The sequence below is a fragment of the Cyprinus carpio genome, chromosome A1 (genome assembly GCF_018340385.1).
Source record: "Cyprinus carpio isolate SPL01 chromosome A1, ASM1834038v1, whole genome shotgun sequence".
Classification (NCBI taxonomy): Eukaryota; Metazoa; Chordata; class Actinopteri; order Cypriniformes; family Cyprinidae; genus Cyprinus; species Cyprinus carpio.
Genome location: NC_056572.1, coordinates 34,882,237 through 34,894,030, shown reverse-complemented (window position 1 = coordinate 34,894,030; position 11,794 = coordinate 34,882,237). Strand labels below are relative to the sequence as shown.

Sequence of the window (11,794 nt, the reverse complement as noted above, 5' to 3'; positions counted from 1 at the left end):
TGCATTAGTGCCGCTTCACACTTTTTGCAGTATTTGCTTTTTGCAGTTTGGTGTAATTTAAAAACAGTGCCTAATCCCTCGTTTCGACGATCGGCTAACAACTCGACTGGTCCACCGGTCCAGAAATGTCCTGGTGCTCCCGATGACATTTGAGCGGAGCTCTCTAGCTGCAGTGGACACGTGCACTCAGTAGATGATTGGCGATAGCGATAATGCGCCAATTACAGCAAAGAATCACGAGTTTCACACAACTGTATGGTACACAATTAAAGGGGAAGCTAAAGCCTACATGATAGCAGATAACGGACTTGCAAAGCAACAAAACAAGTGGGTATACCGAGGGTATACACAGATACTGATACTTAAATTTTAGAATACGCAAATGGCCCGGGGAAAAAAGTAAGCATACGGCGTATACTTGCGTATGGCCCCGACTACAGCACTGGGGATAATGTACATCCAGCCACTTGTTCTCACAGAATAAACCCCGACGGGGTGATCAGGACCCCGACGCAAAGCTAGCCCAAAGCTAGCCCAATTGCATTTTCGGGGGCGGGGGGGGGGGTCCCGTTTAAAAATCGCGCTCAGGGGATAAAATACACATGTTTTGGCGGGGTTTCCCTGGTAAATTTCGCATTCCAGGTGCTAAATATCACGTTATTGGGGTCATTTCAACCCACGGACATGAAAGCAACCCGCTGCAACAGTGTTAAAGTGGCCCAATTCCGCGGGAAAACCGCAGACTTGGCAAACACTGCCCTCAACTTCTGTATTATGAGAGGGGGAAGGAACCCGTGTGCCTGTGGCCCACCCTCTGCTGGAGTCTTTCAGTACTGCATCATAACAGACTACAGGACCCAGCGACATATTAACTATGAAATAACAACAAAAAATATATTTTCTCTTAATAGTTATACCCGTTACAAGTAGAGGTAAGTGCACACTGTAAAATATAAAAAACAACGTGCAACTGGCAATAAAATGTGCTTCATCTTTTTGACCACCAGATGACAGAAAAGTGAAAGGAAGTGCAGAAAAGGTTTGAGTAATGAATCCCAGTTCTCATGTTTTTGGGAGTTATTCAGTAGATCTGTTAGTGATTCTGAAGAGCATTAATTGTTACATGTCTTGTGTTTTATTGACTCTTCTTTTGAAGTATTGCTGGTCTTTGTTTTGCTTGTGAAATACTAAGTTGTGTGTTTATTTTTTGCTTTGTCTGGATTTCTCTGCCTTGTTTTTGCTTTGTTTAGATTCTTTTATCATTTTTGTTAATTAATTGTGTTGCATTTATATCCTCACCTCTTCCTTGCCTCAAGCGTGACATTAATACTATCTGCTGTCAGTCTGGTGTGTAAGTGCTTGTGCTGTCTGTCAGAAACTGGCACTGAGTCACTTGAACACCATGTATTTGCTCATGTTTCTGATTGTGTAAATATAGTTGCGTAGCATCATTGCTTAATAAGTTAAACAAGAGTTTGTGTCAAAAAGAGGATCTTGAACCTAAGAACTGTAAACCTTCAACCATTAAAAATCTTGATGTCCTGCAGCCATGATGGGTATCTTTACAAAGCAATCACGTTTCACATATTCTCTCACAAAGATTTAACAAAAGTGAATTCTAAAGCTTATTTGTCTGGATCTGGAGACTTTTCTAGTTGCTCTTGTGTAGTTTAGATGGTGTCATGCATATACAGGAAGAGGATTTTTTCACTGCAGATTCATTTGTGAAAACTGTCACTGACACATTAAGCTGCAGATATTTCTGTCATTTGGGTGTCGACGCTGAGACATTCACACTGCAGCACGGTAAGACCATTTTTACCATTATTTAACATGAGGTCAAAAAAATTCTGTAGGGCTACAACATATATTTGTAAAAATGTGGTGATGAGTTGAAGACATGTTGTAGATCCATACCCTGATAGCACACGTACATCACGGAGACGTCTATTTGACGTCCTATCATCTGCAAGACGTGTTTTTTAGAGTGTTTGCTCATCTGCAGTATGTCTATTAGACGTTTCCTAGCAGATGTTAAATTGATGTTATAAAAATGTCTTTAAGATGTTTATGATGTAATGCATTTAATACTGACAAGACGTCTATCAGAGATTTGTTCACAGCAGGTGCTTTCCAGATGAAGCGATCTTTAACAGACATCTTGCAGATGTACCTGTGCTATCTGAGTATGTTAATATTGTGTGAAGCTCTTTACATGAGGCCTGACATGAAAAACCTCCTCAGCATGTCAAGCCTTCACTGAGCACTGAATTATTCAGAAATCATCACGATTTCTATTGATTATCAAGACAATAGAGTTTGAGATGTATATAGACGATGCTCAAAATGTCATATCTGTCAGTTTTATGATTGCAGAAATCAGTATGGCGACATCACTCATTAGGTCACTTCCTCTGATCTTCGTGATCATGACTGCGGGTGAGTCTTCAGCTACAGTCACTATACAGACACTTTAACACTCTTTGAAAAGATGATCGAGCTCTTCACACTTTGGAGCTTTTATACTGACATGAGTGTTTTGCTGTCAGCTAACAAATAAAAATGGTCAAAATAAAAAGATACTTTTTGTGCACTGGTTCAAAACACCTGAAACACCACCTCATTTTCTCATATCTGTGTTTGATGTTTCAGGGGGTGATGGTCAGCAGGATTGGGGAGTGAATTACAGCCCTTCATATGTTTGTGCATTAAAGGGATCAACAGTGAAAATATCCTGTGTTTTAAACTATCCACATGATCTTGAGGTCAGAACAGTCTTCTGGACCAAACCTACTGTAACTGATGGAGATCCACCGAACCTGTGTTTAGACTCAGAAAACAGAGGAAGAGTTCAGTGTGACAGAGAAAATAATAACACTTACAGTATCACTCTGACAGATGTAACAGAAGCTGATAAACACATCTACTACTGCAGATTTACTACAAACAGAGGGACATGGACGGGGATTCCTGGAGCTCATCTGGACGTCACCGGTAGTGACCTCTCAGAAACACACCACACACACACACACACACACACACACACACACGCACGCACGCACGCACATCAAGCACTTTATTATAACTGCATCTGTCATATGACATTCTTTCTTTTTCTGAACACAAAAGAGAAATGTCATAAAATGTTCTGATTGGTTGTTCATGTAATGACTGTAAATTGTGACCTTCTTAATGCTTTAACAAAAGATGCGTTTTAAAATAATGTGACTTTTGACTTGCATTCCAGGTGTTCAGGAGTCATTGCACATATGCACACCATATAGAGAATCCACAACAGAGAATATACAAAATGAGTTGCATGAGAGTGATTTTAAATGCTTTTGCATCCTGTTTTTAAAGCCTGAAGAAGGTCACCATTCACATTTCATTTCATCTGTTTAACTGAATATTGATTTGCATTATGTTACAGCTGTACATTATTGTTATATGATATTATGTTGTCACCAGAAGAGATTAGTTTTTGTCTTCTGTCTTGACAGTCACATGTGATTAAAAGAAATTAAAGGAAGAGATTAAAGGAAGTAATGTTAGATTATTTATTACTAGTTTCATTGAAACATGCATTGGCTGTAAAGCTTTGAAATGATTTTGTGCTGTGAAAAGTGCAATGCATGTAATCACGAATTGAACTGCTATTAAATGGATAATCTCAAGCAGAACATTTTTAACAATGTGTTCTGAAAAAGAAAGGAGGCCACATGACTTTAGAACAACAGCAGAGTGATAAATAATGAATTAATTTTTGTTTTTGGGTGAACTATCACTTTAAGATGATGATGAAGAAAGAGTTTTGGTTGTTGTTCTGTCAGACCTGCAGGTGGAGACACAGCAGAGTGTGAAAGAGGGAGAATCAGTCACTCTGACATGTAACAGCAGCTGCTCTCTGCCTCAACAAACATTCATCTGGTTCAGAAACACACAGAGATTAACTACAGGAATCATGAAAGTGAATCAGCTTCAGCTGGAGTCAGTCAGTCGTAATGATGCAGGAAACTATCAGTGTGCTGTTTCAGGATATGAACCTCTGATCTCTCCACCTGTTAATCTTAAAGTAGAATGTGAGTACAAACCGATTCATTTACGTTAGTGAAATATTACACACTGTAGTTATTTCACACCAAGTTCAACATCAGCTGAAATCTAAAAGAAATGAAAGATTCATGTGTTTGAAAGACAAAATAATATTTGTCTTTACTGTGTTTCGTGTTTCAGGGGATGATGGTCAGCAGGATTGGGGAGTGAATTACAGTCCTTCATATGTTTGTGCATTAAAGGGATCAACAGTGAAAATATCCTGTACTTTAAAATATCCTAGTGGTAATAAGATTGAAACAGTCTTCTGGACCAAACCTGCTGTACCTGATGGAGATCCACCAAAGCTGTGTTTAGTTCCAGAAAACAGAGGAAGAGTTCAGTGTGACAGAGAAAATAATAACACTTACAGTATCACTCTGACAAATGTAACAGAAGCTGATAAACACATCTACTACTGCAGATTCATTACAAACACTGAGAGTGGAAAATGGACGGGGATTCCTGGAGCTCAGCTGGACGTCACAGGTAGAGTTAGTGAACTATCAGAAGTACATCACAGTCACATACAAACACACATTATGCAGCGGTCACCTGTTATTCCTGTAGCTCTAACAGTAGAGCACGGTGCTAGTAGTTCTCAGGAAATACATGAACTGATAGAATATTTACCTTGAATCAATGTAAGTCACTTTGGATAAAAGCATCTGCTAAATGCATAAACGTAAATGCTTCATTCTTCACTAGTTTCATCACCTTAAAGGTTCAATTGTTACAATATTTAATCATGTTTTTATTAATCTGATGGTGAATCAGTGTTGTTGTTGTTGTTCTGTCAGATCTGCAGGTGGAGACACAGCAGAGTGTGAAAGAGGGAGATTCAGTCACTCTGACATGTAACAGCAGCTGCTCTCTGCCTCAACAAACATTCATCTGGTTCAGAAACACACAGAGATTAACTACAGGAATCATCACAGAGAATCAGCTTCAGCTGCAGTCAGTCAGTCGTCAAGATGGAGGAAACTATCAGTGTGCTGTTTCAGGATATGAACATCTGATCTCTCCACCTGTTTATCTTAATATTGAATGTAAGTACAAATTAATCCATTAACATTAGTGAAATATTTCACATATTATTTTCAGAGATTTTATGAATTAAATGTATTAATTAAAGAATTAATAAATTCAGCCCAATCATATAGTCTGCATGGTATTTTTCTTTATTAAACTAAAACTATGTAAAATGAATGTGATTTATGAATGTGTGTTTAGAGATTGTCTTTATGAATCATGGGTTGATAAATCAGTTTTTAGGTAATATTGTTTTATTTACTGTGCGTCTGTTCAGATGTAGATTTTAACCTTTCTGATCGTCACTCATAAAATCTTTCAGTTTCAGCTTGCAGAGACACTTCAGTAATTGTTAACAATGATAATGGAAGGTCATGAGATAAATAAAGTAATTATTGTCATAATTTAAATATATATATTCTAGATCCTTCAAAGAGCGTCTCAGTGTCCATCAGTCCATCTGGTGTAATAGTGGAGGGAGATTCAGTGACTCTGAACTGCAGCAGTGATTCAAACCCTCCTGCTCTGATCTTCAGATGGTTTAAGGAGAATCAAAGCTCAGCTGTTGGATCTGGACACAGTTTCAGTATCTCTAGATTTAACTCCAGTCACAGTGGACGCTTCTATTGTGAGGCTCAGAATAAACATGGATCTCAGAGATCAGAGTCTGTTTCAGTCACTGTTAAAGGTATTTTCTGTAAACACTCTTTCAGTTTTATCTGTCTCTAGTGTGAAATAATCTTCATGAACATCTTGTTTCAGGGACTCAGAGAGCTGCTCTGCAAACAGTTACTGGGACTGTGGCAGGATTGATCTTCATCATCATGGTCATCATCATCATCCTCATCATTGTGTTTATTAAGTGAGTTAACACAAATGCAGAATTTCCTAAACTTATTAAAGGCAAAATATTACATTACTTGCAATAAATTACTGTTCGGTACTTTTTTAACAAAGCGTTTTTTATTCCAAGATGGAAAAAGAGAGACGGTGGAGCTGAAGAAGTCAGACAAAAACACTCAACAAACATTATAAACAATATCACAAAATAGAAAGCATATTTAAGCATATATAAAATCATGTGCTGATTCTTGACAAATATTTGACATGATGTTTCAGATTGATCTGCTAATATCTATGTGATTATGTGATTATTTTTAAAACAGCAGGAGGATCGTGTTGGCAGATCTGCAGAAACGTCTCCGACCAATGATGTTCCAGTGTATTCAGTAGTATCAGCCAATCAGAGGGATGATCTGTATGCCAACATTAAAAAGAAGGAACCCAAATCCAAAGACTCTGGAGATGTTGAAGATGTTCAGTATGCCAGTGTCCATCACTTCAAGAGCAAAGACATGAACAAGACTGAAGAGACCACTGAGATGCAACAGCCGTCTGATGCCAACAGGTGAGAAATGATTCATCTGAACCCAAATGAAACATATTTAATGCTTAATCAGATCTCTCATTGTTTTGGGTTGAGATGACAGATTGTAACTTGCTGGTGGGAACTTTCTGAAGTGCCACATTAACATATTCATTTAATTTCTCCCCCCAGAGCTGAGGATGTGATCTACAGCTCAGTGAAATGAAGAACATGTAGTCTTCATGCTCATGGGAGACCTGGTTTTGAGTCCATCCCAGGTCATGTTCCATCTCCTTTTCCTCTTGATTCCACCCATTTACTCATCTATGGGACTGTTCTGCTGTTTAGACATTAATGGCTTTCAGTTTAAACTCCACTTGTTTGTTATGATCTTGATTGATTGTGAATATCACAAGCACACTCACTGCCTTCACTCTATACTCACACATGAACACCACTTTAGGCCTTTTAGCTCTCGCTTTGTACAGTCAATGTAAAACAGATATTCTCTCTGTTCATACTGTGATTTTATTGCTAAATTCATTACATTTTAACATTGTCAGAAAGTCTTAATTTTTTTATTATGGCATCACTGACAAATTAGTACATTTTACACCAAATTCTCATTACTGTAATGCACCAGATATTGTATTTTCCATGATATTCATTACTGTAATAAATACTGTAATCTTTTGCAATGATTTTGTTCAATTTAGAGCTACACTTTGTTTGAAATGAACAAAATTAAAAAATGAGCAAGTACATCATAAAAACATTTTCCAACCTGTTTTACCTAGCCTTAAATCACTGTGCTACAGTAAGTCCATGATAATTATTTATATTTTAGAGCTGTCAGAACTAGGTTAACAAAACCATGCTATGCTGATAACAATGCCTCAATCTCTAAACCAGTTGCTACTTTGATGAATTTGCCTTAAAATAGCCTAGCCAAGTTATAATAATTTCCAGCTTCCTGCTCTTAAGACATATTTTCAGATTTATGACTTCTGTGATAGGGAGTTTGGATGTTGTTAGTAACGTTCACACAGTCAATCACCTTTAACCGTAAGTGTTGTAACATGCCTCTGTTCACATAGCTTTTGAAACAGCCACTGAGCTGGAGCGTTTAGACAGGAAGTGGTGCATAACTTGCAATGAAATCTGTGCTGCAGTGGAGTTCTCTGTGAAACCATCCACAGCGGGGCCAAACAGTCCGGTGGGGAAGACTGGGGAGTCGAAAAAAGCAGCATTGTCCCCAAACACCACCAAACTGGCCATCATCTTGCTGATCACCTGGGCATTAGTTTTTGGAGGACGTAGAGCCAGGTCAGTCATGCTGCACAGATCCTTGAAAGCAGCAGGCCCAGGCCTGACTTGTCCATGGCACGAAGTAGTTTGGCCTGGAAAACCTGGAAGACCATCATAGTATGGGGCACCGAGCAAGGTTGTCTAGCCGCAGAATATATTTCTTCCTCTGAGGCTCCTGGTAGGGGAGAAGCAGGAGAATGCAGGTGGTGGGACAGCTTTCATGAAAGAAAGTGATCTGCAAGCGTAGCGAGGCGAGACTCATGTTCTCCTAATGAGGGCACTGAGCACTGTCTCAGCATGAGCACGGCACAGGCAAGCGACACACTCACAATGACACTGATGCTGCAAATATGCACATAGGAATGTTAACCTATGGTGAAACAGACGCCCTGTTGTGTGTGAACAAGGTTTTATTTTTATCATGAAAGTTGAGACTTATTTGCATAGAATCAGGAAATGCTATCATTTATAACCCGCAGTTTAACACGTCTGTTTAGTCTTCAAACTTACCATTTACACTTTGACTACTAGTGAAGAAAGCTACTATGAAAAATGAATGAGAGTTTTATTTGATTAAAAGTTTGTGAAATGTAGTGGAGTGAAAGAGAAGAAACTGATAGCTTTTGGGACAAAATGTTTGTGGGTGGGTCGGTTCTATACCATGTTACAGCAAACAGAACCTTAGTGGACCTTTATATCACAGGGGCCTGATGATGCTACACTTTAAGCTTGGTAAATAAGTTCAGGCGTGACTGAATTGATTCATACATGAATATAATTAATATTATGATGAAAATGATTTGGTAGCAGGTGAGCTGGGCAATGTAAGAAGCTTAAAATCTCTCATTTGTTGTTAGTGTCTAAGTCCTGTTGACTTGTACTATTATGCCGTGTCTACTGCAGACGTGAGCAAAAACCAATAGAGTCTATTATAATCAGTGATATTTTCTATACTGGATGAGGCACAAAACAACATGACAAATCCCTGACACCAAACTGATGCCATCCCATGTATACATGATATTAGAATGCTAACAACATTATAATCTGATGTTGGAAAAATAACAGACAATTGGAAAGTCCAGAGGAAAAGGCTTAAGCTCGCTTGAGACTATTTTTTAACATGCATGAGAAATGCAACCACAGTTCAGCAGTGCAATGCCTCAACTCCACCCCTGATCTTATCAGTTATTTGAGTGATAGCGAGTCACAAGAGAGTTTCTGAGCAGCAGTTGTGCTATTAAGATTTGTTCCTTTGTTGTTTCTAACCAAATAGGTTAACAGACCCTTTTCAGAAGCATCATTGTTAGGCTTGGTGTTTATGAAGTGGATGCTTTTTTAAGTAGAGCTGTGATGGTTCCTGTGGTGGTGAGCATCAGAATGATTCTTCTTCCTTCTCTAAACATTCTGCTCTTGACATCCGGTGAGTCACAGTTGCTATAGCGCTGTAAGTAACTAAGTGTTTTTAAAGCATGTATAGAGTATCTATTTTTCACTTCTTCAGTAAGGGAATGGTCGACCAATCAGAAACATTCTCAGCCTGTCAATCATTTTTACTGACATTGGGTTGCCTGATATTTAGAGGGCGGGACTTTGGAGAGAGTGTATGGTTATGTTGGCAAATTGAGAAGCACCCGGCTGCAGCCTGCAGATCGAGGCGGAGCTGCACCTGGGGCGGGGTTGCACATGCAGCCCCGCCCCATACCTACTCTGATTGGTTTGATCGTCTTTCATAGACATACATGATAAGAAATGTGTGTGTAGTTGGTGTAGGACAGAGTATGTTGATTAAAAAGCTAAAAATGCTGTGCCTTCATTATAATGCACAGAAGAAAAAAAACATTAGTCTGTAACTCGCCATGTCTGTGAAATGATTGTTTTGTTAAATTAAGCTGATTTTTAGGCTAAAAGACGAACAACCAACTACATTTAGTAAATTAATTGGGTTGATTATCCACAGTGGGAGGATCAGGCCTTTAGATAGAAAAATGAATTATGAATTAAATAATTTTTGAAAATTGTATTATTTCATATCATCAGAGTAAGAGAAAGGAAATGAAAAGGATGTATCAGTATTGTTTTAATTTATATAACATGACATATTGTTACATATAATAATCTGTAATTCAGTTGATAAATGCCATTTCAATTTTTATGAAACTTGAATTTTCTTTACTATATTGCAATTTTCCTCCCCTTTATTTCAGGAAAAAATGCTGCTCCTCATTATTTTAAAGTGAAGAAATCGAGAAACTTTTATTTCTACCGGTCGTGATGATTCTGAAAGGACATACCTGTTATCTGTTGCTATAGTAACGAACACAATTTCATGATCATCATGCTCTTATTTTAGTGCATTTGTGTCAGCCATTGCAGTCAAATATTGAGATAAACTTTATAAAGTATCATCTATTTATATTAAATTAATATATTAAATTGGTATCTTCTCCGATACCCATTTTATGACCATTATTGAGCCGATTCTTTTCAATCAGCTGGAATGATTCGGGACATTCTACAAACCCGATTCCAAAAAAGTTGGGACACTGTACAAATTGTGAATAAAAACAGAAAGCAATGATGTGGAAGTTTCAAATTTCAAAAATTTTTTCAGAATACAACATAGATGACATATTAAATGTTTAAACTGAGAAAGTGTATAATTTTAAGGGAAAAATAAGTTGATTTTAAATTTCATGGCATCAACACATCTCAAAAAAGTTGGCCGTGTTTACCACTGTGTGGCATCCCCTCTTCTTTTTATAACAGTCTGCAAACGTCTGGGGACTGAGGAGACAAGTTGCTCAAGTTTAGGAAGAGGAATGTTGTCCCTTTCTTGTCTAATACAGGCTTCTAGTTGCTCAACTGTCTTAGGTCTTCTTTGTCGCATCTTCCTCTTTTTGATGCGCCAAATGTTTTCTATGGGTGAAAGATCTGGACTGCAGACTGGCCATTTCAGTACCGGATCCTTCTTATACACAGCCATGTTGTTGTAATTGATGCAGTATGTGGTCTGGCATTGTCATGTTTGGAAAATGCAAGGTCTTCCCTGAAAGAGACGACATCTGGATGGGAGCATATGTTGTTCTAGAACTTGGATATACCTTTTCAGCATTGATGGTGCCTTTCCAGATTGTTGAAGCTGCCCATGCCACACGCACTCATGCACCCCCATACCATCAGAGATGCAGGCTTCTGAACTGAGTGCTGATAACAACTTGATGGGCACGCCAAGACGAAGAATGCCTGCTCTTCTTGGAGTCATGTTTAGCTATAGCGAGAAGTGTGTCACAATATTTTTGGGACCCTATAGAGCGTTTTAGACAGCCGCAAAGGCGAATGGCACTGGTGGATTGTGTTTGCACCCACAACGCGTTTTCTGGGAAAGTATTCCTGAGCCCCTGTTGTGATTTCCATTACAGTAGCCAATTCCTGTATGTGATGCAAGTGCCGTCTATTTAGTCAGGCTCGACGACGAATGGGCATCCAGTGATGGTCAAAAAGACTTTAAATTTGATTTGTCTGACCAAGGAACTAGTTTGTCCACTTGCCACAGTCATTTTAAATGAGCCTTGGATCCAGAGAAAATGCTCTGCTGCGGCTTCTGGATCTGTTTAGATATGGCTTCTTTTTTGAAAAACTTAGAGTTTAGTCAAGCAACGAAGTCGAATGGCACACGGTGGATTGTGTTCACCCACAATGTTTTCTGGAAGTATTCCTGAGCCCATGTTGTGATTTCCATTACAGTAGCATTCCTGTGTGTGGTGCAGTGCTGAAGGGCCCGAAGATCACGGGCATCCAGTATGGTTTTCCGGCCTTGACCCTTACACACAGAGATTGCCATGTCTGTGAAATTATTGTTTTGTTAAATTAAGCTGATTTCTAGGCTAAAAGACGAACAACCAACTACATTTAGTAAATTAATTGGGTTGACTATCCACAGTGGGAGGATCAGGCCTTTAGATAGAAAAATGAATTATGAATTAAATAATTTTT

The 11,794-nt window shown here is 38.6% G+C and overlaps 1 protein-coding gene and 1 long non-coding RNA gene across 5 annotated transcripts in view; both read left to right on the top strand.

Moving 5' to 3' along the window:
- Window positions 1–1,573: 1,573 nt before the first annotated feature.
- Window positions 1,574–11,794, top strand: part of LOC109075907 (B-cell receptor CD22-like) — a 57,614-nt gene continuing 47,393 nt past the window's right edge. For 2 of the 4 annotated variants that reach the window (XM_042764289.1, XM_042764298.1), the window contains exons 1-6: window positions 1,574–1,806; window positions 2,377–2,439; window positions 2,653–2,994; window positions 3,831–4,079; window positions 4,234–4,581; window positions 4,893–5,141. In XM_042764289.1, the coding sequence (XP_042620223.1) occupies window positions 1,683–1,806; window positions 2,377–2,439; window positions 2,653–2,994; window positions 3,831–4,079; window positions 4,234–4,581; window positions 4,893–5,141 (1,375 nt within the window). In that variant the 5' untranslated portion in view covers window positions 1,574–1,682. Of the gene's footprint in view, window positions 1,807–2,376; window positions 2,440–2,652; window positions 2,995–3,830; window positions 4,080–4,233; window positions 4,582–4,892; window positions 5,142–5,548; window positions 5,813–11,794 lie in introns of all 4 variants that reach the window. The other 2 variants (XM_042764316.1, XM_042764307.1) reach the window with 2 other exon arrangements.
- Window positions 6,207–7,184, top strand: LOC122146367. The gene is made up of 2 exons (XR_006160931.1): window positions 6,207–6,532; window positions 6,683–7,184. It is a non-coding gene; the product is annotated as an uncharacterized LOC122146367 (long non-coding RNA).